Below are 25,720 nucleotides of genomic sequence, written 5' to 3' on the forward strand. Positions count from 1 at the left end.
AGGATTTTATGATGGAGAGACCCTGAGGGCACAAGGAAGCCAGTCCAGAGAAAGCCCCTTATTCAATCAAAGTAGTGAGAGTGCTTGGCATGCTTCACTCAGGGCCTGAGGAACCCAGCCTCACTGTGGAGGGAGCCTTGCATGGACGGATCTTGGGGCTTGTTCAGCTCCAGGATCCCAATGGTCAGCACAAAGCTAAACCGGGCAGTCCGGGTTTCCCCAACATGGAGGGACGCGGGGTTGTGTAATCGGCTGACTCGTGCAGCGCCTCCCCAATTGTTCGTCTCAGGAGGGATTTTGCCCTGGATTGGGAGCGAACTCCTGTACTCCTTTTCGTCCTCCCCCCGCCACTCCTTGTGTCCAGCTTTCTTGCCCTCACGGAGAAGGCGGTGCAGTGAAGGTTGAGTGCGGGGGGGGGCTGCTCTTCCTGAAGCCCCTGGCCCCTTTAGAAGCAGCTTTCCTCAGGCGTGGGGAGAATAGGTGGGGGCCGCTCTGCAGCGAGTCCAGGAGGGAGGGTTTGCATTGGACGGTTTGCGCTTGCGGGGGGGTGATACTGCTGCCCCCCCGCCCCTCCTCCTCCTCTCTGCGGGCGGGGTGGTTGGGGGGGTCGAGCTGCAGCCTGGTTGTTGGGGGGGGGGGGTGAGTGCAGCCCCCTCCCCCCCATATGCTTCGGGCGGGGGCCTTGCTCCTGGCTCGGCATTGGAGGATTTGTGCTGGGGAGGGGGGAGACTGCAGCCCCCAGCCCCCGCGGGCGGGGTGGGGGCTGGCCTGCTGGCTCTGGCTGCTCTTGCATTGGCGGATGCAGGGAGGGAGGGGGCAGGAAGCGGGGGGGTGGGGGGAGCCCGAGTGGCTGGAGGGGGGGGTCTCTATGAAAAGGGTGGGGGGCGTTAGAACCCCAGAAGAGAGGAAAGTTTCCGACGCTCCTGGTGCGGGTGCAGTAAGGCAGGCGGGGCCGGGGCCGGGCCCGGCAGCGGCGGCGCTTGGTCGGGGAGCAGCAGCCGGGGGGCCCCCGCTGGATTTTTGTCGGGGGGGGTGGTATCGCCCCCCTCCTTCTCCTCCCCCCAGGGGTGAAAGTGCAAGAGGAAGTGCAGCCGCTGCCATCTTTCCTCCACTCCAAACACACAGGGACGGACGGAGCCGGCAGCCCGGAGCCCCCTCCCGCCCTGCCCGCCGCAACCGCGCCGCGCGCCCCTGCCCGCTGCGGCCTCCGCGACTGCCGCGCCTCGTGGCGGCCGGGCCCGGGCGGAGCTCGCGCCGCCTCAGCTGCTGCCGCTCCAGCTCCGTGCTGCGCGCGCGCGCGCCCCTCCGCCGCCTCAGCCTTTTGTTTCGCCCCCCCCCCCGCTCTCAATCCCCTCGCGCTTTGCAGGCAGCGCGCGCCGCCGCCGTCGGGCCCGGACAGCCGCGGGGAGGGGGAGGAAGCGGCGCGCGCCGCCGGACAGCCTGAGAGCGAGCGCCGCCTGCAGGCCGCCGGGGGCAGCGCAGCCCCCATGGAGCGGGTGAGCGAGGCCGCCGCCTGCGGCCCGTCGTCGGGTTGCTACACCTACCAGGTGAGCCGCCACAGCGCCGACATGCTGCACAGCCTCAACCAGCAGCGCAAGAACGGCGGCCGCTTCTGCGACGTGCTGCTGCGGGTGGGCGACGAGAGCTTCCCCGCGCACCGGGCCGTGCTGGCCGCCTGCAGCGAGTACTTCGAGTCGGTCTTCAGCGCGCAGCTGGGCGAGGGGGCCGGCGGGGGCGCGGAAGGGGGCGCCCCGGAGGCCGGGGCTGGCGGCGGCGGGACGGCCGCGGGCGGGCGGGAGCTGGAGATGCACACCATCAGCTCCAAGGTCTTCGGGGACATCCTGGACTTCGCCTACACCTCGCGCATCGTGGTGCGGCTGGAGAGCTTCCCCGAGCTCATGACGGCCGCCAAGTTCCTGCTCATGCGCTCCGTCATCGACATCTGCCAGGAGGTCATCAAGCAGTCCAACGTGCAGATCCTGGTGCCCCCCGCCCGCCCCGACATCATGCTCTTCCGCCCCAGCGCCGCCGACCTGGGCTTCCCCCTCGACATGACCAACGGGGCCGGCCTGGCGCCCAATGGCAACGGCATCGCCGGCATGCCCGAAGACGAGGCTACGCGGGCCGCCCTCACCGCCGCCCAGTCCTCCTTGCCCGTCCTGCAAGGCGTCGACCGTCTGCCCATGGTGGCGGGACCCTTGTCGCCACCCCTACTGGCCTCGCCTTTCCAGAACGTGGGGACCAGTGCCCCCACTTTGGGCACCAAGAGGGGCAGGGGGCGTCCCCGCAAAGCAAACGTCTTGGACTCCATGATGTTTGGTACCCCAGGGGGTCTGCGAGAGGCTGGCATCCTTCCTTGTGGCCTCTGTGGGAAAGTGTTTACAGACGCCAATCGTCTGCGGCAGCATGAGGCTCAGCATGGGGTGACCAGCTTACAGTTGGGTTACATAGACATCCCACCGCCAAGGCTTGGTGAAAATGGGGTGCCTGGTCAGGATGATCCTGATGCCCCCCGAAAGAGGAGCAGGACAAGGAAGCAGGTGGCCTGTGAGATCTGTGGCAAGATTTTTCGGGACGTGTACCACCTGAACCGGCACAAGCTGTCGCACTCCGGCGAGAAGCCATATTCTTGTCCAGTGTGTGGGCTACGGTTCAAGCGGAAAGACAGGATGTCCTATCATGTTCGGTCTCATGATGGCTCTGTGGGAAAGCCCTACATCTGCCAGAGCTGTGGAAAAGGCTTCTCCAGGTAAGAGGACATTGATGTGGAATGGAAAAGACCTAGAGGGTTATCTAGTCCACCTCTTGAGGACCAGTGTAGAATCATCCCCACTCTGCTAGTTTTACATACCCCAAGGGATGGGGCTTTCATCTTTTTTTTGTTTGTTTGTTTGTTTTTGGGAGACTATTTTACAGCCCTGTAGAAGAGTTAACTAGTAATTAAATCACAAAATGTGGAGTTGGGTTTTGTCGTAGACTTGGTGTGTGACAGTGGGCAAGTTACTCTTCTGTCAAATGGGTATTGAAATAATTGGGTGTTCAGAGGCTTAATTATGGGTTGGGAAGTGATTTGAAGCCCTCCACTGCAAGTTGCTATTGAAGTGCCGAGTATTTTCATTGTCTTAACTTCACTCCATTTGTCCTAGTGTGTAATCACCCAGATATGAATGAAGAGTTGATATTTCAAAGTCTGCAGCAACAGTTATCTCTTTAATACATGGTCTTTGTGTCCTTTGTGTTTACAGCATCCTGAAGGGGATCCTGTTTCTACCCTGCAGCATACATAAGATCTGTGTATTTAATGTGGCTGATATTTGATGTCACTTAGTGAACTCCCACAAACAAGTGGATCTTTGATACTGCCTTAATATGGCTTGTGTGTATCTTGTGGTTTGAGTTCAGGAATGAATTTGAGACTTGGGTCTTTCACTAGTTTAGTGTTCAATTTGAGGAGAGGTAGATAAGGGAAAAGAGTCAATAACAGCCTTCCTACTTCTGCAACATCCCTAGTTAATGGATCTGAGCTCTTTCACTTGCTCTGGCTGGTGAGAAGGAACTGAGATGTTAAGCAGTGCAATTCCCCTTTGGATAAAGGTACCCCAGGAATATAAACTTAAAAATCTTTGTTTCTACTGAATCTGCTCTGGTAATAAGGACAGGATCTCTTTGCTATACATACAAACAAAATCTATGATAAAGAGGAATTCTCTAATAACTGGCAAGTGCAGGAATGTTTGAAGACAATAAACTTGTTACAGAAACAGCATCTACTTGAAATCTAATCACCATGAGGAGATAAAAGTACTTTCATGTCCTGTACCTGCCCCTGAGATCCCCTGCCAGTTTTTATTTTCCAATCACACTTTAATAAAAGAAAAGTCTTTTACCCTGCTGTTGCTGTGATGAAAGACTTCCATGCATAAAATAAAGTAACCGACTGATTTTCCGAGGTACTGAAAACTCAGTGCTCCCATTGAGTTCAGAAAACCAGGGCCTAAATGTTAAAAGTGGGAACAGTGAAAATGTTGACATGCCTTTGTTAAAAAAAAAAAACAACAACAACAACTTAAAAATAGAGAATATTTTTTTCTCTAGTCTTCTAGTTTTAGTAATTTTAAGTGTTATACAAAAGTATGTAAACAAACAGAAGTGTGATGTTTAACTTTACAGTATGCCTTTAGTTCAAGGATTGATTCAAGGGGCATCCCTGAAGTCCATAGGTAGGTACTAGGAGTTCAAACCTCTGACTAGTCTTTCCAGTTAAACAGCCCCAGCCCACCTGCCCAGGCATCAGGTTTAACAGCTTAACTGTGGAGTTAACTTATCTTCTGTCTCCAGAAAATGAATTCCACCCAGCGCTCTCTGACTGGCTGAGACTTGAAAGTTGGGGGAGGAGAGTTGGAGAATTAGTTTCCAAGCAGCTTTGGCCTCATACAATGAAAAGCTTTCTTCTCACCCAGAGAAACACCCACTAGGAAAATCATTAGCTATTCAGGCTTCCCTCCTTCAAAACAAGCTTTACCAATCACTGGGAATGGACTAACTTCTTTCAGTAATAATTTGCCCTTCTACAGCACTTCTAGTTGAGGCCCTCAAAGTACTTTACAAACATTAATTATGCCTCACAGCGTAGTTGTGAGGGAGGACAATATTTTTTCCATGTTATATCTGAGGAAATTGAGACACAAAAGTAGAATTTAATGCCAAAATTTTCATACTGGGGTGCCTAAAGTTGGATCCCTAAATCCATATTTGGACACCTAAATCAAAGTGGCCTGACTTTAAAATGCTCAGCACTTCTGACACTGAGGTCACTTTGATTTAGGTGTTCAGATATGGATTTAGAAGGCCAACTGTAGTCATCCCAGTATGAAAACTTTAACCTAGATCTCCTGATTATTCTGATCAGAAAACAGTATTTCCTTGCAGAGGGATGGCAGGATATTTATCAGAGTAGAGCCCTGACCGTTTCTGAGAAGTAAAATATAATGGGTTGCTTGAATGAACTGGAGCCCAGACACACCAGAGAGAACTTTTCTTGGAGTGGATGCAATAGTGGCTTCTATTTTTAATGTTTGTTTTCAAGTGTATATATATGTGTGTGTGTGTGTGTGTGTGTGTGTGTCTATATACATATATAAATACATATATATATATATTTTTTTTTTAAGGCCAGACCACTTGAATGGGCACATCAAACAGGTGCACACGTCGGAGAGACCTCATAAGTGTCAGGTAGGAGCAGGGGGATAAAAGAGGGTTTATATCTTTTTATTTAAAAAAAGGCAATGAATGTACATGTGTGCAAAGAATGATCAAACATTGATAGAAATACCATGTATGTGTGAACTGAGATAAATCATGTTTGTAACTAATCATGTTCAGCAAACTGACAGCTGCTTTACATTCCTCTCTCTACCCTCCCCCCACCACTCCCTGTTATCATCTCCTGCTGCTCTGGTCCTCCTGCCTCCCCTCCCCCTCTACCAGATGTTCTTTCTTGCTGCTCTATCCCAGTCCCCACCCTGGAAACCTTACCCTGCTGCTTTGTCCCTAGCTGTCTCAAATGATGCCCTTTTTCTCTTCTGTAGTTCAGTGGCCACTAACAAGAGGCTCAAATTCTGGCTTTAATTTTTTAATATAATTTCAAATACAGTTGATAATTTAACTTCACTTGCCGTGAAGCTCTTTGTATCACATAGCCTTCAGAACATTGCACTGAGCAAAACTGGAAGCGTTTTTTTCAGCAAAGACATGGGTGACATCAGCACAGTATCCTTTGAAATGCAGAGTAATATCAACTTTCATAGTTCTTTACAGTTAAACAATAAGTCTTCCATTAAGGTTTAAAACCAAATCAAGCCTTTTATAATCCATTTGCGGGGTGGGTGAGAGAGTAGTTAACAGGCATCTGGGCAAAACAGTTTCCATTATGACCCCCTGTCTTCAAACACTTTTATGGTAAATTTCTGAAATATTTGCTTCTTGGGCCAAAATTTTCCATGCTTGGTGTCTGAAGGAAGGTGAATTTTACAGAAAGTTAGAGCAAAATCCCTTCAGTTTTCTTTGAAGTCAGTGAGGGTGGGGGAGAAATTTTTCCATTCTAAAAAATTCTAACCCCATCCTGTCTGACTGTTGCCTCTTAACCTGCATTTTTCTGTCTCCTGACACATGCCCCTGTTTTTCTTCCAAATTGTGGGGGATTGTGGGATGTTTTTGCAGTTTAAAGTAATCCAATGAGCAGATTTTCAGAGATGTAGAGCACCTAAAGCAGGGGTGGGCAAACCTTTTAGCCCGAGGGGCACATCTGGGTTGGGAAATTGTATGCAGGGCCATGAATGTAGGGGAAGGGGTGTGGGAGGGGGTGCGGTGTGCAGGAAGGGGCTCAGGGCAAGGGTTTGAGGTACAGGAGGGAGTGCGGTGTGAAGGAAGGGGCTCAGGGCAAGGGGTTGGGGTGCAGTGTGCAGGAAGGGGCTCAGGGCAAGGGATTGGGGTGTGGGGGTGCAGGAAGGGGCTCAGGGCAGGGGGTTGGGGTGCAGGAGGGGTGTGGGGTGCAGGAGGGGGCTCAGGGCAGAGGGTTATGGGGTTCACGGCAGGGGGTTGGGGTGCAGGAGGGGTGTGGGGTGCAGGAGGGGGCTCAGGGCAGGGGGTTAGGGGGCTCAGGGGGTTGGGGTGCAGGGTGCTGGAGGAGTTTGGGCTCTGGCCCAAAGCCACTTACCTCGAGCGGCTCCAGGGTGGCAGTGGCGCGCAGTGGAGCTAAGGCAGGCTCCCTGCCTGCCCTAGCCCCGCGCTGCTCCCGGAAGTGGCCAGCATGTCCGGCAGTGGCTCCTGGGGGTGGGGTGGGGCAGGTGCCTTGCGCTGCCCTCACCTGCGGGTACCATCCCCAAAGCTCCCATTGGCTGCGGTTCCCCTTTCCCGGCCAATGGGAGCTGCGGGGGGCAGTGCCTGCAGGCGAGGGCAGCACATGGAGCCCTCTCCCGCCCCCCGCTCCCTTCCCTCCAGGGGCCACAGGGATGTGGTGCCGGCCGCTTCCGGGAGCAGCGGGGGCCAGGGCAGGCAGGGAGCCTGCCTTAGCCCCACTGCGCCACGGGACTGGCAATCCCATGGGCCGGATTGAAAGCCCCGATAGGCCGGATCCTATCTGCAGGCCGTAGTTTGCCCTCCCCTGACCTAAAGGCTCCTGTTGACCTCATTGGGAGTTGTGGGAGCTCAGCACCTTTGAAAATCAGGCCATAGGGCCTTCAAGCCAATTAAACACCTTAAACCTATGTAAAGTCTTAAATTGGCTTATGTTTCTTAAGATGATATAAATCTATAGATTAGGTTAAATCAGAAAAATTCCCAAACCACATTTTTTATAAAAACAAGGTGACTAGTTGTATGTGGTGAGGATGCCTTAAAGATTTCTTTTAAATGCACACTTAAGTGTGTGTATGTATTAATATCTGTATATAATATAGATATTCATACACAGGTATGGACGTGTGTACTTAGCCTACAATGCGAGCAGAAACTCGTCATTCTTTGGCCAGCTGGTGTGAAGCTTACAGAAAGTGTGCAGTTGACTAATAACACTGATAAGCACTAATTGTCCTTTGCTAGCTGATACCTGTTAGGAAACAGATACATTTTCTTTCATTTAGGAGTATTACATGTAAACAACTAAATTCGTGCAAATCTAAGGGTGCATTGAGCACTCAAAAGTCAAGAAATACAAAAGTTAAGGTTCAACACACAACCTTAACTCTGCCCTTTACATATATAGATTACATGAGCACAGTTTCTTAGAATAATCTCCTATCTCTAGAATTGTAGAAAATGCAGCAAGATATTGTATAAGAAAATGGTATAATTAATGGTTATTAGGATAGTGACAGAATTAAGATTGCGAGTTCAACAGTAGCTTGTGCTTGACTTTTGACTGCTTAATTGTTCAAACTTAATGTGGCCATAATAATTAATATAAATAAGGTGTAGACGATTTGTTGAACACCTACTATCTATCTTTGCAAAAACTACTTGGCAGCACCCTGTCAGAATTATAATGTTTCTCTGCATACACACACATCTGTGTGTGCATGATACACACCACAGAAAGGATATCATTCTGGAAAACAGTGCTGTAAATTTGTTTCAAATCTAAAATATATACTAATGTGCCTTTCATTCTAGTTATCTCCTGAAAAATAACTTTCCCTCCCATAGAATTATCTTTTCTAGTTACCAAGTTTGGGCACTGAGGCACAAAATAGCTCAATATTGGTATGTTGTTTCTCCATACCTCACCACCATTTGTCCTTGATTTCACTTGAAAATCAATGAAGCTGTTATAGCTCCCCCTAGTGGCAGTTAGAGCTCCTTTGAGAATTCTGTTATGTACAAATGACAAGGATCCTTGAACCACCTTAATTACAAAAGAGAAGTATTGTTTTGGCAAAGAGAAAAATGTTTTCTAGGCTCCTCTATTTTTAAAGATATTCTTCAGAACTGTGCTGTACAATCTGTCACTTACCTGAGTCCCTACATGCATCTCTGCAAACCAGTGAGGCTCCAAGGTGATATCACAGCACTGTGGATTCTGGGCCATCAACACAAACATAACCTCAGGGCAGCTGAAATGAATCTGTGGTGAGGAGATTGCCATGTGATAAATGCTACTTATACAGGTCACTGTTAGGACTAGTCAGCACACAACGCTGCACCTACATCACTTAAAAAGAGAGCTTTTCTCTGCAGACAAGCACCTGATTCCACTTTTTCCCTTCCTCTTAAAACAGACTCCGAATGGGGAAGGAAGCCCTCTACAGAGCCAGGTAATCTGAGAAATCAGATCCAATAAGTTGCTTTGGTGTCCAAGGCAGACACCAAATGGAACTCTGGATACTTTTCTCCCTGGTAACATTGGAATTTGTTAAATCTGTCAGTTAACAGCTTGACATGGGAGAAGGGGTAAATCAGTTTGCTGGCCATAATGGGATAGTTCAGGTTGCTGCCCTGGGGGCCTGACATGGGATTGAGGCGCTTGAGCTGCTGGGTTGATTACTTTGTAGGGATTCGTACTAACCTCAGGCTTCAGGGTGGGAGGAATGATGGTTTGAAAGTAATGTGGACTGAAATAGAGAAAGATGGGGGAGAGAGATCAGAGGTTCATTATTTCTCAGCGAAGAAGGCACAGCTGACAGTCCTAGGTAACATCTGGCAATTTAAATAAACAAGAGAAAATACAAGTTGTTAAAAATCAAACTACATTTATTTGAAAAAATAAAAACTATTTATTGAAATTTACCTAAAATTGGCATTCCAAATCCAGTGCTTTTCCCCTTGATTTCAATGCAGAATGAGTTTCTTCCTGTCCTAATTTCTCTTACTTCCTGCCTATTAGCAGGAAAATGGCAGCCATCCTGGAATAAGCTCAGAGACATCCACAGCCATAGAAAAGTTGAAACTTCAAGAGGTATTTCTTAAACAATGTTATTTTAAACTTTTTTATATATTCTTTTTTGGTCTATTAATCTACCTATGCAATGTTTGATAGGAAAGCACTGGAGTTCTCCTTTATTATTAATAACAATTAATAATAAATCGCACTCATTTAGCACTTTACATCTTTAAAGCCTTTTACAAACATTAACTAATATTAACTGTAAGAGGTTTTTTCCAAACCTGGTCCTGTCTCTCTTGTATGATTCAGCTAAACTGGTTCGTGCTTTCTCAACTGGACCCTTATTTTTGTTCTTTAGACTTTTTTTGCATGTCTGATCAGTACATAGCTTATCCAGGAATGGACTCTGTAAAAATTGGCAGCAAGACTGATTACCAAACAGAAATATGATTGTATTACCCCCACCCTAATCCTTCCACTTGATATGTTCAATGTAGGATAGATGGTAGACACAAATCCTCATATGTTAGAATTAAAACTGTTATAGAACTGATGCCCACATATTCCGAGTACATTTGTACACAAGCTTGCTGTCACTTGATATTGAATTATTGGTGATGGAGCTTTTGACTTTCATGCTCCGCTGCTCAGGAACACACGTTAACTTTACCTCCAACAGGTTGATTTGTTGTTGGAATCCTTACTTAAAGACTTATTTGTTTCCAGTAGCATTTTGCTAAATGAAAGCTACACCTATTTGCTCAGCGCTGTGTCCTGAGAGCTCATATGAGGAGAAATCTCTTTCTCTTTCATGTTAAAGAAATTACTTTTTTTCCTTTCATCATTTGTGACTTACAAGTTTTTCTCTAGTGAGGTCCGTGAAATTCCATATATCACAGCAATCCATGTTTGTATCACTGTTTTTAAAATTATATTAGGAACTGATCCTGCAAGGTACTGAGTGTCCTGTTTGTTACAGAGTACCCTCAACTTCCATTGAAATAAAGTACCGTATATACTCGTTTATAAGCCGAATATTTTTGGTAAAAAAGTGACGCATCAAAGAGCGGGGGTCGGCTTATAAACGGGTCTACAACAAAATTTGATGATTTTAAACTCTGTGGAATCATTTGAATTGAATATCTAATACATTGTTGTTTTGTTTACCTGGAGTGTTCGCAGACATGGAGCCCCTCAACTCCCAGTGGTTGCGGTTCGCTGTTCCCAGCCAATGGGAGCTGTGGGAAGTGGCTGGGAACGGCAAACCATGACCACTGGGAGCTGAGGGGCTCCGTGCCTGTGAACACTCCAGGTAAACAAAACGTCCTGACCCCCCAGCAGCTTACCCTGACAGGCTGGGAGCCAAAGTTTTCCAACCCCTAAAATATAGGGTCGGCTTATAAAAGGGTCATACAATTTTTGCTATTTTTACTTATTCATCTTGGAGGGTCGGCTTATAGGCAAATGGGCTAATGAATGAGTATATACGGTACTTATCACCTCACAATACGGACCCTTAAGGGCCTGATCCAAAGCTTACTGAGGTCAGTAGGTGCCTTTCAAATAACTTCAGTAGGCTTAGGATCAGGCACTTAGTGACAGCTGTGTAAAATTCTACAGATGAACCTCTACTGTATTGCCAGTTTCATTTATTTTAAGCTACTGTGTTGTAATTGCAGTGCAGTAGTTACATTGTTATCCTAACAAAATCTACTATACAGTGAAACAGCTGCCTAAAAAGTAAACCACTACTTCTGAAAAGACAAAAAGACAAAAAACCATTCCCTAGATCACTTACTGGGTTTATATAATCTCCTAGGGAGCTGTGGTAGAAACCATGTGTCTCAATATTTCACCTAAAGGATGCTGTGGTACAAACCAATCACGGCGCAACCTTGAATTTTGTTATTTTCATCCAACTGGATTGGTCGCTCTGATATTTCTGGTTTTCTTTGTCCTCTATTTGTGAGCAATGTGTTCAGATTGCATTTTTTTTTATATAACATGTTGGTAAAGATTTGACTTGTTTCGTGTATATGCAAATGATATGATCAGCCTTGCAAAACTGTCAAAAACATACTAGCCCAAGCATAAAATCTGCTTGCCTACACTCTGCGATTATGATAATGATGGGGGTTGGGATGGATGTCTCACTCATCTATCAAATTATTCTCCTGGTGTGAATGGGCAAGTAGAATTTTGCAAGGTTGACATGTATAGTTATAATAAGTTATTGTTTTACCCTAAGTTCATCTTGTTACATAATAGTAACTGGAGTATGACACCATAATAGGGATCAGGTTATCCACTGTAAACAGATTACACAGTGCCCTTCTGAGGTCTCTCTGCACTATGGATGCCAACACTCTCCTTCTGTAGTGCCCTCTGTGATCCTGTCAATCCAACCTTACTTTCTGGTCTCTGATGCTTTGTTTATACATCATGGGAAAACCATAGAGACTAGCGTCAAATTGATGAGATCACAAAGTGAATGCAGGAAGGAAATAGAGGGATTGACGTGAGTCTGCCTTATGTGACTACGATGTCACCATAAAATGAGCTAGGATAGACTCTGATGTCATTGGAATGGACTGTTCAAGAAGAACAATGGCAAATCTATTTACGTTACCAAACATGATTTGTGAAGTTTTAGTAACGCAGATTTCAATGAGGAGCTGAGGCATTTCAGACCTGTGGTTTTTTTTTTTTTACTCACATTTTACAGACTGTATTGTTTTAAAGCTTATTTCTTTATGTTAAGTCCTAATCCTGGTGCCTGCTCCTTTTTGAGCAGTAACATTGCATCCTTTGCAGTGTGATTGTAACCTGGATTGCCTGTTTGGGGAAAATTAACTCATGATTGTTGCTTGTGTCCATGTGCAGGGTCTGAGAGTCTTACGGTGGGGGTCACTTAGTGTAGATATGGATATATAAACACTTGCAGCGGATTTGGTGACTCACATTGTTCTCCTTCTACCTGCAGACCTGTAATGCTTCCTTTGCCACTCGTGACCGACTGCGCTCACACTTAGCATGCCATGAAGACAAAGTTCCGTGCCAGGTGTGTGGAAAGTACTTGCGGGCAGCATACATGGCAGATCATTTGAAGAAACATAGCGAAGGACCAAGCAACTTCTGCACTATCTGTAACCGAGGTAATGATGAGCTGTCTCTTTATTTCATGGGGATAGTGCAAGGCAGAGACAGCACTAAGCTCTGTAATGCTGTCTGCAGCAGGAAGTGATCATACCATAGCTTCCCTTGTTGTTTTCCTCATTGAACAATAAACATCTTGAAATTGATGGAAGTATTGGCCTGGCCTTTGGACATGACTAGGTGTTTTCATATTCCTTCTCTGATGAAGTTTAAATTAAATGCAGAGCCTAGCATTTTTGGATGGATCTACAATTTTTTGCCAAATTCCCCTTCCACATCCCTCCAAAGTAACCAGTTCCTGCTTGCCATGGTGCACCTGCTCACTGTCACAGGGCTGGGCTAATTACCCTGGGGAGGGTCTGGAAGAAGATTCTTTAGTTTAATTTTACATAAGTATATGTGATATCCTGATCCCCTCTTAGCCTCCTGCACCAGAAGTGGAGCTCAGCTGCTCTCTCGTTTGAACCCTAGCAATTGCTTTGTGCCGGCTTATATTTACAAGGTTGGCTTTGTAAGAAAAAGAGCCAGAAACAGACTTTCATTTATAAAACAAACAAAGCTAAGCTTCTCCATTACATATGTACTTTCCACAAATTGGGGGGGAGCAAGGCCTGCAGATTTAGGTAGCATGGGACCTGACGGTAGGCTATGGATAAACAGGACAAAGTTTTTGGAAGAAAGACGTTAAAGGGTAATGGAATCTTAAGACCAGACTGACTGATATCATGAGACTCTTAAAACACTGAAGTAAAGATGCTACTTCAGAACAATGCTGTAGATTGCAAGAGAGACATGCGACTGGTGCCAGGTGAACAAAAAGACACTTGTGCATCTTTGCACACTTCTGTTAGGAGCAGTGGAATAACAACTGGTTTTCAGGGAGGGTGAAAAGATACCTACTAGAGGATTTCCTTGGATAGTCCATCTGTGTAGGAAGCATTAAAGTTAGCAATTAGGAAAGGGTTCAGAGATAGTAAAAGAGAGCAAAAGGATTCCCAGAATGAAGAGATAGGATATAGAGGGACTCCTGACACACAAGGAAAGGACTGATCCAGGTATTGTATCAAAAGCACTGTATTTTCTGTTCTCCAGAAACATTTGTCTCCTGCTTCACATATCATAGAATCATAGAATATCAGGGTTGGAAGGGACCTTAGGAGATCATCTAGTCCAACCCCCTGCTCAAAGCAGGACCAATCCCCCATATCTAGATATACACAGGTTTATTGCTTGCACAGAACCCTGACCAACACTTTACTAATTTTTGAAGTGTACCTGCTAGTACCTGATAACAATTATTACAGGTAAGGGATGTTTCTGCATGGAATGAACTTGGTGTTGGATAAAGTAAAACCTGTTAGGTTGTTGAATGGGTTGGTTTCATGTGTGGGAACACCTTTCCGTGTGTTAGAGGTGGCCACTGTCAGTTATGGGACTACCTTTTGGTTTTGTTGAAGGGGTCTATTTTAGTTCCGTTTTCCAGTTGAAGGGAGCTGATATCTATATCTAATATAGTTGTTACATAGCTGAAAGTTTGGGGACTGTGCAGGATAGGAACAGTTGGGTGGTTAGAGTACGTAAAGATGCGTAGTGAGTGACTTGTTAAATTATGAAAGAGCCATTGTCCACTGTGGAAACACCTTTTGGGTCCAAAGTGAGTTAAGCTTTTGCATGGAAACACCAGTTTGCTAAGAAATCCTCAGGGTTCTTAAATTCCATGGATTTGGATATTAAAATGAATATAGGCCGCCTTCAAGGAAGGAGGGCCTGACTTCTGAAAATCTTTTATTTAACTTATCCTGACAACTCTTGCACTGAGATTCAGAAGCCCCTGATCCAAGTTCTCTTCAGCTATGCCCTCAGTCAAACATGGTGGATAGCACATTGAAAATTCATTCATGTTAACTGGAACTGGAATATTTCTTGGATTTGAGAACCTGGGATTCACCCTAGCAGCCACTGGATGTCACTGCTGCTCCTCAAAAATCCAACCAGGAAAACAAAGGCATTGGTTTGGCCATGAAACAGTGAAATGATTAATAAGGGCTATTTACACGTTACAGCTTTAAGCAGAAATCTAAATCAAATGTAAGCTCTGTGTGTGTGTGTGTGTGTGTGTGTGCGTGTGTGTGTGTGTAAAGGTGGAGGGGTCTGATGAGCATCCAAGATAGCAGACAGCTTTTAAAAGTGCTGCTTTTTTTTCTACACTTCACTGTCGTCTTATGCTTTGTCAGAAAGAGAGGTTAGGCTGTTGTGAACTTAAATTTCTACCAGCACCTACAAATAATACTTAATCTGCTAAAGACTGGCCATCTGCAGCTAAAATTCAAGGAAATAAGCTTATTAATCTCTTAAGTACAGACTGAACATGTTGAGCAAGTATGGCATCATATGCTAAGAACTCAGTGGGATACGTACTGCTTAAAAGTGACATGGATAAGAAGTTTGAAAGCCCTAGTTCAAGATGTGTGATGACAATCAGTAGACAATGTGAACTGTTCTGTTTAGAAGTCCTATAAACTGCAAACCACTGAGAAACGAAATGCACTGGAAAATTTCATACTAAGAAACCATGATAGAGGTTCATGTCCACAGAATCTGTGGAAGTTTCTCTTCTTCCCTGGAGGTGATGATTGTGCTAAGAGTAGTTTATTTTGATCTTCCCCTTTAAATGCGTTTTGGTGCACTGCTTCCTTGGAATGGTAATTTAAGTAATGCTGGCTATGATAACTATAGAGCAAGAAACAAAAAATTAAATGAATTTGGGGCCAGATTCTGGCCAAGCTTGGGCAGCCGAGGAGGAAGAAAGCAAGGACTCTTGGGCGGATGAGGAAGAGGTTCTTGTGTGTACAAATATATTTTAGTGTTAAAGTGAGGAGGGAAAATACAGGCTTTATTTTGACAGACTGAGAGGTTTTCTATGGAAAACTAGTGATGTGCATCTTTCTGTTCTAAAGGTATAGGGGATTCTTCCTGGAATTTGGAAGGAACAGTCACAGATCTGTTACAGACACCTAGGGCATCTTTATCTTTCCTGGTTTAAAATTTTTATTTCCTTTTACAGTGGAAAAATATGGTCTTCAGAAATCACCACCTCCGAGTCAGTTCAAGGAGATTTGTGTAATTAGGATGTTAATGGTTAGAATGATTATTAGCATCCATAATTAATCTTGTTTACTCTGGGAAGCTGTACTTTCTGGGAAGGGGTTTCTGTAAAGGAGCTGTGCAATAGAGGAACTGTAATACCTTAGAAATCTTAAGTACTTAGAAAACAATTTTCAAAAATCCATCACTGTCAGTATCTCTGTTTAGTGATTGGGACTTCTCTCTCTCTCTCTCTCTCTCTCTCTCTCTCTCTCTGAGGGGGCAGCCATTTTGCTGATACTTGTCAACAGGGGCTCCATTTGATGATGCAGAGTAGGGTTCAGATGGTTTTGCCAAAAGGAAGTATTGGACACTGAGATTTAAAAGTTGCTGTAAGGAAAGTTCTGTAAGTTCATTTTTAATATTGGTTTGTTTAACTGAACAGTTAATACATCAACTTTAACTTAATTTTCATAAACTTATTTTTTTATTAAAATATTCTTTCTAAAGGCAAATTAATTTTATTTAGTTCATCAAACTGTCAACTGCTGCTTCTTGTCTAATTGTTACATATTTTCTCTTATTCTATTCTAAGGTCCTTAGAAATTTTATGTATTGGTTTAGGTTGGGTTTAGGCTCAAAGGAAGCTAGAGGAGATAAGCATCCAACACCCTTAGACTCCTTTGACAATCTTAGCATTGTTTTTTTTAAATAAGATATAATGATTAGAAAGTGCAACATAAGACAGACACTTCCTGTTAAGTACATGTCCAGTTTCCATGCCACAGGCATCCCATGAGTCAACTAATGCCACAGGTTCTGCTCCTGGTGGACTCACCTTCTATGTAAAGTGTGGTGTTCAGACTGAGAATACGCTGTAATTATTTTGATAGAAGGATGAATTCTTGCCATTCTTCCTGCTGGGCTTGAAGTGCTTGGTAAAGGCCAGGGGCTGGAGGCATTTGCCAGCTGATCTAGCTATATCCAGTTTAGACTGAACCAGGCACATCCTGCAGTAGTTCTTGGGAAGAGTTCATTACAGACAGAACACTTCTGTTTGGTAGGAGGTAGTCTACTTACTTCCTGTTCCTGTGCATGTTTGAAAGGCTTAAAATGGTAAGAAGAAGCAGGATCTGCTCCTTGGGGCTGTGAAACGTGTATGTGGATAGGGCAGTAGATGAGATGGGGTTCTTTTTTTATTATTCTTTTTTTAAAGACTCTTTAAAGACTCTGGTTTGTTTTCAAGAGGGGTTTAAGAAGTGACAGATTATTCCTTGGGAATCCTCCACCTGTCTTGCTAGGATAGACACGTACCTATTTATAATTCTGGCCTTGTGTAAGTCTTGGACTGTGATCTTTCTCAAGCTATGATTATGCTAAAAATCTCACTTTATCTTAGCTGCTTATGAAGTAGCTTTTATTCATACTGCTTTGGTAGAAGTTGGTGGTTCACCCCTTCATCTACCAAGTGCATAGAAGAAATCCAGGCACTTTACAGGAAACTTTCACGATATAAACTTTCATTGTATAAAATAGTGTTTTCTGCAGGTGGAATCACAGAACTCACCAAAGACTACCATGTTATGATTGTTCCCAATATAGATCCTTTCTTTTTTGTGAACTGCAATGAAACATAAGAACGGCCCTACTGGGTCAGACCAAAGGTCCATCTAACCCAGTATCCTGTCTTCTGACAGTGGCCATTGCCAGGTGCCACAGAGGGAATGAACAGAACAGGTAATCATCAAGTGATCCATCCCCCTGTCGCTCATTCCCAATTTCTGGCAAACAGAGGCTAGGGACATCATTCCTGCCCATCCTGGCTAATAGCCATTGATGGATCTATCCTCTGAATTTATCTAGTTCTTTTTTGAACCCTGTTATGGTCTTGGCCTTCACAACATCCTCTGGCAAGGAGTTCCACAGGTTGACTGGGCGTTGTGTGAAGAAATACTTCCTTTTATTTGTTTTAAACCTATTAATTTCATTTGGTGACCCCTAGTTCTAGTGTTATGAGAAGTAGTAAACACTTCCTTATCTACTTTCTTTACACCAGTCATGATTTTTATAGACCTCAATCATATTTCCCTTTAGCTATCTCTTTTCCAAGCTGAAAAGTCCCAGCCTTATTAATCTCTCCTCATACGGAAGCCTTTCCATACCCCTAATAATTTTTGTTGCCCTTTTCTGAACCTTTTCCAATTCCAATATGTCTTTTTTGAGATGGGGTGACCACATCTGCACACAGTATTCAAGATGTGGGCGTATCATGGATTTATATAGCGGCAACATGGTATTTTCTGTCGTATTATCTATCCCTTTCTTAATTATTCCCAGCATTCTGTTTGCTTTTTTGACTGCTGCTGCACATTGAGTGGGTGTTTTCAGAGAACTATCCACAATGACTCCAAGATCTCTTTCTTGAGTGGTAACAGCTAATTTAGACCCCATCATTTTATATGTATAGTTGAGATTATCCTTTCCAATGTGCATTACTTTGCATTTATCAACATTAAATTTCATCTGCCACTTTATCTATGCATCCCGTCCTGAGGTGACATGTACCCAGTCAGTATGTGGATAATTTAAATCCCCCGTTATTATTATTGAGTTTTTTATTTTAATAGCCTCTCTAATCTTCCTTAGCATTTCACAGTCACTATCACTATCCTGGTCAGGTGGTCGGTAATAGATCCCTACCGCTATATTCTTATTATTAGAACATGGAATTTGTATCCATAGAGATTCGATGGTACAGTTTGATTCATTAACGATTTTTACTTCATTTGATTCTATGCCTTCTTTCACATATAATGCCACTCCCCCACCAGCACAACCTGTTCTGTCCTTCCGATATATTTTGTACCCTGGTATTATTGTATCCCATCTATTATCCTCATTCCACCAAGTTCCTGTGATGCCTATTATATCAATATCCTCATTTAATACAAGGCACTTTAGTTCACCCATTTTATTATTTAGACTTCTAGCATTGGTATATAAGCACTTTAAAAACTTGTCTCCTTTTAGCTGTTTGCCATTACACGAAACACAGCCTTTAAAACAGTACTTAACACAGAAATCTCTGGCAAGCTGAAATTAAGTTCCTACTTCATAATCCTATTTCACAGTTTGGTTCTGAGTTTGCTATATTGCAGCATCCACATACTTCTGGCACACACATTGTGAAATAAGGGAAGAAGGTTTCTATCCCTAAGTAGCTTCCAGCCTAGTTGGAAGTGTAACCATCACATCTGTATGATATGCCCATTTCACTCACAACCCAACTTTGATTCTTTCTTCATTTGCTGTGAATTTTAGCAGAGGAAGGATGTATATTTTCCTTGTCAATGCTATGTACTCAGAATCACACTTTGAGTCCTTGGAGAAATCTTATTTCAGAGGAATATATCCTTCCCTTCAGTGCTTTTGACAACTGATTTGGCCAAAACACAACTGCTCTGTTTTTTTAAAAGTGAATATTTTTGCTCAATCACTGTTGTGGTTTTCTTGATGGATCCACAATGCTGTCTCCATATTCTGATTCTCTGCAGCTCAGCTGCTCTCAGGAGACAGTCCTTGTTCCACCCCAGGGATAAAAGCAGCCTGTCCGCTTCCTTTTTCTTCTCCAACGGGTTGCTATGAGCATTCTGTAATTGGGTTGTAACTAAATCCTCTGAGATCGTAAGGATTTATGATGCATTATTCATTCTGAACTTCAGGTTCTAGTGAAAGTCTCTGCATAGTAAGAGCCATTCTGTAAGGAAGGTAGAGGGATTTTTACTGTGAAGCAGAGTTCAGTTTAAAATCAATACCTGGAGTAACTGACTTTGTTTTGCCTATTAAGGCCTTGTTTATGCTAGAAAGTTGTGCCACTATAGTTAAAGTGGGACAACCCTCCTACTCTGGATGCATTAATGTCAGCGTATAAAGGTGGTTTATACCAGGATAGCTATCCCTGTATGGGAAGGGGAATAAGCTGTACCTGTGGCTTGGTCTACACTAAACCCCCAAATCAAACTAAGGTACGCAACTTCAGCTATGTGAATAACGTAGCTGAAGTTCGAAGTACCTTAGTTCGAACTTTCCTCGGTCCACACGCGGCAGGCAGGCTCCCCCGTCGACTCCGCGGTACTCCTCTCGTCTAGCTGGAGTACCGCAGTCGATGGCGAGCACTTCCTGGTTCGACTTATCGCGTCCAGACAAGACGTGATAAGTCGAACCCAGAACTTCGATTGCCAGCCGCCGAATTAGCGGCTGGGTGTAGACATACCCTAAATAAGGTACCTTTATACCGATATAACTGCACCCACACAAGGGGTTTGTACTGGTATAACTATATCGGGTTTAAAAAACAAAAAACACCTCGTCAAACCAACATAGTTATACCAGTACAGTTTTCAAGTGTAGACCAGGCCTATGTTAGTGGCCAAAATGTAAATCTCTCTCTCCCTCTCTTTTCTGTACGTTACTCTTTTCTTTGTTTGTTTAAAAAAAAAAAAAAAAATTCTGCTCATGTGACTGTACCGGTGGATCTTGTGCCCCTTTGTGATTCTTACGGGGAAAGGTTTCTAATATGAAAGTACCACAATGACGTCCGTTATTGATAAGTACCACAATAAGTCTTTATTCATAAGGTTGAAAGATTCCTCGAATGTCTGGCCTCTTTATCATTCAGTTATAGGCCTAATGATCCTCAGAATAATTGCCACAACTTCTAAAAGCTAATGAAAGAGTACTTACAAAAATATTTGAGATGAATTGTCACATTACAGGGAAAGGTGAAGCAGGTGAACCCCAAAACATGAGCCCTTCTTAAAACAGTAGGAACGTGGCAAGGAATTACTGGCAGGTTCTAAATAACAGTTATGTTTGCAATTTCTCTTAATATATTCTCTTACAATTTACTAGGCATAAGCAGGAAGTTTCAGGACTTTGCTTTTGCAAGACTGAAGGATTCTAGGGCGTCGTCTTCTTTGCAGTAGCTTTTTCTACACACAGGCATGCACAAGTTTTGTTCTCACAGAATGAGTGGAAAGCTATTTCACATTTGATCTTTAGTTAGATCTAACATAAGGGTCCTACTTCAGCATGTTTTGGGTAGCCAGAAACTAACTTAGTGTGAGTCTCTTAAGGGAGACTAGGGGAGAGAGAGAAGGATAAAAGGAACAGGGAAGGCAGATGTGTGTCTTTGCTGGTGGCAGGATCTCATCTCCTTTTATCTTGTTTAGGTTTCTCCTCTGCCTCCTACTTAAAGGTCCATGTTAAAACCCACCACGGTGTTCCCCTTCCCCAGGTCTCCAGGCACCAGGAGCCCATCCCGAATGGGGGAGCAGCGTTCCACTGCGTCAGGACCTATGGCATCAAAGGCAAGCGACTCCCTGCTCTGCACTTTGCTTCTTTGCACAGGACTTTGTATTGTGGGGGGCTGGGCTGGGCATGGGAAAGGGGAGGAGGGAAAGACTGGGAAGTCCTAAGGAGAAGCTTAGCAAGAAGTGGAGAGGTTACATAGAGCTCATTTCTATAGTTTGTGCAAGGACCTCTCTGGGTACTTTATTGGGGAAAGTAGTAGAAGTACTTCAACTTCTGGTAGCTTCCTTCACTTTATTGAGGAAAAGACCTGTTAGGTCATCCAGCTCCTCTTCCTGTGAGTAGATTGTGCTTGAATCTTAACTGAGGGGTTGTGAGTTGGGAAGGATAAGCTTATAGCTCAGTCTAGAATCTGGTACTGCCAAGATTCCCAGTTGTTCTTGAGATGCTCCAAGACTGATTGCAACCTCTGTATAGCCCAATTTCTGATTCCCGTGGAGGGAAAGTCAGGAAGATGCTTGTCTGATAGGAGTCATGATAGTCCATTTATTTCAGCTCAAATAGGTGAGGCGCCACATAGATATTTTTACTTCAACTTTTTTTTTTTTTGCCTCTCTTACGCTGTGGTTGAGAAGAAGGATAAAGATATTGACTGCTTCTTTTCAGATGTCACTAATATTTAGTTTTGCTTTTGCTTAAAGTAAGTTATCTTTTTCAGAGTGGTTAAAATTATTTAACTTGTAAATAGCCTCTGTAAAATTAGTTATTAATATGTGTACAGTAACTTCCTTTTTGCCTCTCAGTTTTGGACCATCTGTATCCTTGGTCGAAGCTGGAACAGCAGAAAACCTCTCTCTGATATCGGAAACCATGGCTGTCCCAAAAAATTGGGGTTACTTTTGCCCTGGAGATCAGAACAGAGCTGAGTTAAGCATACCCTGTGCTCTGTCTTGTGCTGATGGGATGTCACAGTTGTGTAGCTTTCTTTCTATGGAAGTCTTCACAGAGTTGCTACAGAAGCGCCTTGGTCCTGGATGGTGTGCCGATTTAAAAAGGGTTTCTCCCTAGTGGGATATTGATTTCGTGCATGTCCTGTTTTGATTGCTAATGCTGATTCCACAGAAAGTCTGTTTTATGAAACATGGCCTTTCAGGATTAGGAGTAGAATGAAGTTTGTATTCTGAGAGTTGTTTGGGGAGTACGTCTGGGTTTGCCATGCTCATACATATGCCATGAGAGAGGATCATAGAAAAGCCTTCTTGGTACACTGCCAGAATAGGATGGGAACACCCCAAACATACCAGTGACACGGCTAGGGTATGTGTTGAAGTAACTGAGAATAATGCACTTTATTCTGAGAAGGAGCCTCTTGAGACTATATGGAACTGCATCTCCAGAAGCAGAGCAACCCCCTACTCCCAGGCTGGGATATTGGTGATGGAATAGTTCCAGGTTTCTTCATCTGTTGCCCTAAACTATTGTGCACTATGATTCCACCCAGAAGTGCCTGCTTCATTTCAATGCTGGGTGAAGTGACTCCAGCATCTAAACATGCATGATAAGATCTCCAGTAGAACCTCAGAGTTACGAACATCTTGGGAATGGAGGTTGTTCGTAACTCTGAAATGTTTGTAACAAAACGTTATAGTTGTTGCAAAAGTTTGCAACTGAACATTGACTTAATACAGCTTTGAAACTTTACTATGCAGAAGAGAAATGCTGCTTTTAACCATCTTAATTTAAATGAAACAAGCACAGAGACAGTTTCCTTATCTTGTCAAATCTTTTTGTAAACTTTCCCTTTATTTTTTTAGAAGTTTACCTTTGACACAATACTGTACTTGTGTGGTGTTGTTTTTTGTTTGTTTTCTTTCTTTTTTTTTTTTTTTTGTCTGCTGCCGCTGCCTGATTCCATGCTTCCGGCTCCAAATTAGGTGTGTGGTTGACTGGTCAGTTTATAACTCTGGTGTTCATAACTCTGAGGTTCTACTGTACATTTATATAATGTTTTACGTCTCAAAGGAGGCACCATAAGGGCACTATATAAATGTAAGAGGATATTATGGATACCTCCACTATCACTACAAATCTATAATATAAACTTGGGGTGCTGGTGGATGGAGCATGTCCAGGCTATGCAGAAGAGGGACCCACAGGGACACAGTGCTTCATTACATGGAGGAGTATATCTATTAGGTCTGTAGCATTCTGTCATTTTGGGTAATAGTGAATCAGCTGGTGACTACACATTTTACTTAAGCATTTTAGAATAGCACTCTTGGGAGATAAGGTTCTGAAAACTTGTCTTGTTGTTTTTCCATAGAAGGCCAGAAATGCTCACATTCGGACCCGATTGAGAGTTCTGATTCCTACGGCGACCTCTCTGATGCTAGTGACCTCAAGACTCCTGAGAAACAGAGTGCCAATGGGTCCTTCTCCTGCGATATGGCAGTCACCAAAAACAAAATGGAGCCGGAGGGAGAGAAGAAGTACCCCTGCCCTGAATGTGGCAGCTTTTTCAGATCCAAGTCTTATCTGAACAAACATATACAGAAAGTTCACGTCAGAGCCCTTGGGGGCCCATTGGGGGACCTGGGTCCTGCTCTAGGGTCCCCCTTTTCACCCCAACAGAACATGTCTCTTCTGGAGTCATTTGGGTTTCAGATCGTCCAGTCAGCATTTGCATCATCCCTGGTGGATCCAGAGGTCGACCAGCAACCAATGGGGCCAGAGGGGAAATGAGACCAGTTTAACCTTAAAACAAAGCAGCCGTCTGGTTATACCTATAAGACGCTGTGAATGAGAGAAGAAATAATGAAATTTGGTTCTATAGTTGAGAAATTTGTATTCATTTTAGCTCCCCTCCCTGTCTACCCTCCTTAAACCTTCTTTAGGGAAAAGAAGGCTTCTTGCCTGACGACCTGCAGAAAATCTGCATGACCCTGAATGAGAGATGTGACCTAAAACACCACATGGAGTGCCAGAGCTCCAGTGTGGTCTTTTAGAATAAATACAAGCCACCAATGGTGGTCAGAATTGTAAACATCCCTAGTGACCCAAACATGTGGGGAACTAGGTTTTATGCCTTTGCCCTCTTTCCCCCCACCCCCAAAAAAAACCACAGTAAGTTTTTTACACCCACCCATTACTGACTGCTCATAACATAAGCAAAACCCTGTGGTACCTAGCAGGTAACGGTGCAGATGTCCTTTTAAAAATGGATTTTTAAGACAGCAAAAGAATTTGGACCCCGTCTGCCATTTGTGAGGCTCTGAGTGCTGCAGCAGGAGCTAACCTGCTGAGGAAAATCACCATTCAAAACAGATTGTTTTTGTTACTTTTAACCATTAAACTTGCTGTCAGGTTTTTAATTCTCTATTATTATTATTTTAGGACCTGTTGTAGTGAATTGCTACTGAAAAGCCAGACTAAGGCGATATACAGAGCGCTCTTAAAGCAGCAGTCACGTTAGGGTTAGTATTAATTTTTTTTAGATGTATCATAATTAATAACTTGGCTAGTTAATTGTTTTAAGTCTATCGAAGAAATAGTTTTATCAAAAAAAAAAAAAAAAGGAAGAAAATACCTGTGTGGTCTGGTTGGTTGGTGCTCATTTGATATGTGGGTACCTAGAAGATGAACATGGTCAGCATCCGGGTAAACTATCTGTACCACTGACTTGTTTAGCCTGAATAAACCCAGGGTTCACAGAGTGATTTTTGAATTAATCAGATTGGACTGTATTAAAGAAGTTAGTATGTTACTTTACATCCCCTCGTTTTGTCTGGTTTTTGAGCAATGTAGCCACCTATCTGCAAGGTGTGCAGCTGAGATCCAGGAAATGGGACACTGGTCTTTCTCTGTGATGTACTCTGGACCTCTTGGTTCCAACGCAGCACTCCTGGTTCCTCTTTAATCAGGTTTTCACACGGCAATCCTATTTTCTTTTCTTCTTCTAGAGAAGAAATGTTTCCACCCTCAAAGGGAGGGACCCAAATCAAAGCACGCCTCAGAAGAAAAAGCTGATATAAAATGTTACGGAGTTGAGCTCTAGAGCATTGGACGCTGTGTTATAGATGAACACAGATGCCGATGTAGAGAGGCTGAATATCTCTTTGTAGCCTTCCCACATTTAACTTTGATGAAATTTTTATATACCAAAAGCTGTGTCCGGACGACTTAGTGAACTCAACGCTGCATTAGGAGTCAGGAATCTCCTGAGTTCTAATCATGGTTCTGCTATTAATGCTCAAGATCTTATAGTACAAGTCCCTGAACCTCTCCCTTAACCCCCATTTGCAAAATAAAGATTCCTTACATCACAATAGTGTTCAAGGATTAACCTAATGAAGGTTTATACAATGCTTTGGAAATGCCAGGTGCTTATGTATGTGCTAAGTATTACTAGATCTGCCAAACTAAGGAGCCTGAGACCCACATCAAATTTGCATACTGTGGAGAAGATAGCTGCCTCCATCTTTACTGCAGCACGGTGCTGGATCAAGATGGAGCATTGCATGCTGGGACCTGCACTCTCTGTAGGTTGCACCTTTGTGTTAAAGATGAACACAACCGTGAGCTGTTTGTAAAATTGTCTGTACTGTGCTTGACTGCTCCTAATTTAAACTGTAGCTATTATGTAGCTGAAATAAGACATTTTCTTGCTATTTTTCACCTGTGCCATTGCCATAAAACCTCATGGGTGGGGGTGGGGTTTCTTCTTGATTTTGAGCGCCCTCCTCCAGCCACCAAAAAGACCCCAAAATCATGACTTCACTCACGCAGGAA

At 43.9% G+C, this 25,720-nt stretch overlaps 1 protein-coding gene across 11 annotated transcripts; it reads left to right on the plus strand.

Annotated features, from left to right (window-relative positions):
* The first annotated feature begins 1,217 nt into the window (after positions 1 to 1,217).
* Positions 1,218 to 24,700, plus strand: PATZ1 (POZ/BTB and AT hook containing zinc finger 1). Of its 11 annotated transcripts, none has more exons than XM_034790769.1 (8): positions 1,218 to 2,749; positions 5,172 to 5,235; positions 8,778 to 8,813; positions 9,383 to 9,454; positions 12,366 to 12,537; positions 20,919 to 20,991; positions 21,736 to 21,858; positions 23,256 to 23,430. In XM_034790769.1, exons 1-8 carry the CDS (start codon positions 1,488 to 1,490, stop codon positions 23,287 to 23,289), a joined length of 1,836 nt encoding a protein of 611 aa, XP_034646660.1. In that variant the 5' UTR covers positions 1,218 to 1,487; the 3' UTR covers positions 23,290 to 23,430. The 11 variants fall into 11 exon arrangements, 10 of the variants coding, with proteins under 10 accessions (XP_034646660.1, XP_034646661.1, XP_034646663.1 ...); XR_004648230.1 differs by having other exon boundaries at positions 1,229 to 2,749; positions 20,854 to 20,991; positions 23,256 to 23,394; XM_034790770.1 differs by lacking the exon at positions 21,736 to 21,858 and having other exon boundaries at positions 1,223 to 2,749.
* The last annotated feature ends 1,020 nt before the right edge of the window (positions 24,701 to 25,720 follow it).

Source organism: Trachemys scripta, chromosome 15 (assembly GCF_013100865.1).
Source record: "Trachemys scripta elegans isolate TJP31775 chromosome 15, CAS_Tse_1.0, whole genome shotgun sequence".
Classification (NCBI taxonomy): domain Eukaryota; kingdom Metazoa; phylum Chordata; order Testudines; family Emydidae; genus Trachemys; species Trachemys scripta.

Bases quoted from the DNA above. Each gene is read 5' to 3' on its own strand.
- PATZ1 (XM_034790762.1), top strand. From the start codon at position 1,488: ATGGAGCGGGTGAGCGAGGCCGCCGCCTGCGGCCCGTCGTCGGGTTGC. The intron at 2,750-5,171 runs GTAAGAGGACAT...TTTTTTTTTAAG, and splicing joins TGTGGAAAAGGCTTCTCCAG to GCCAGACCACTTGAATGGGC. The intron at 12,538-20,853 runs GTAATGATGAGC...TATCTTGTTTAG, and splicing joins CTGCACTATCTGTAACCGAG to GTTTCTCCTCTGCCTCCTAC.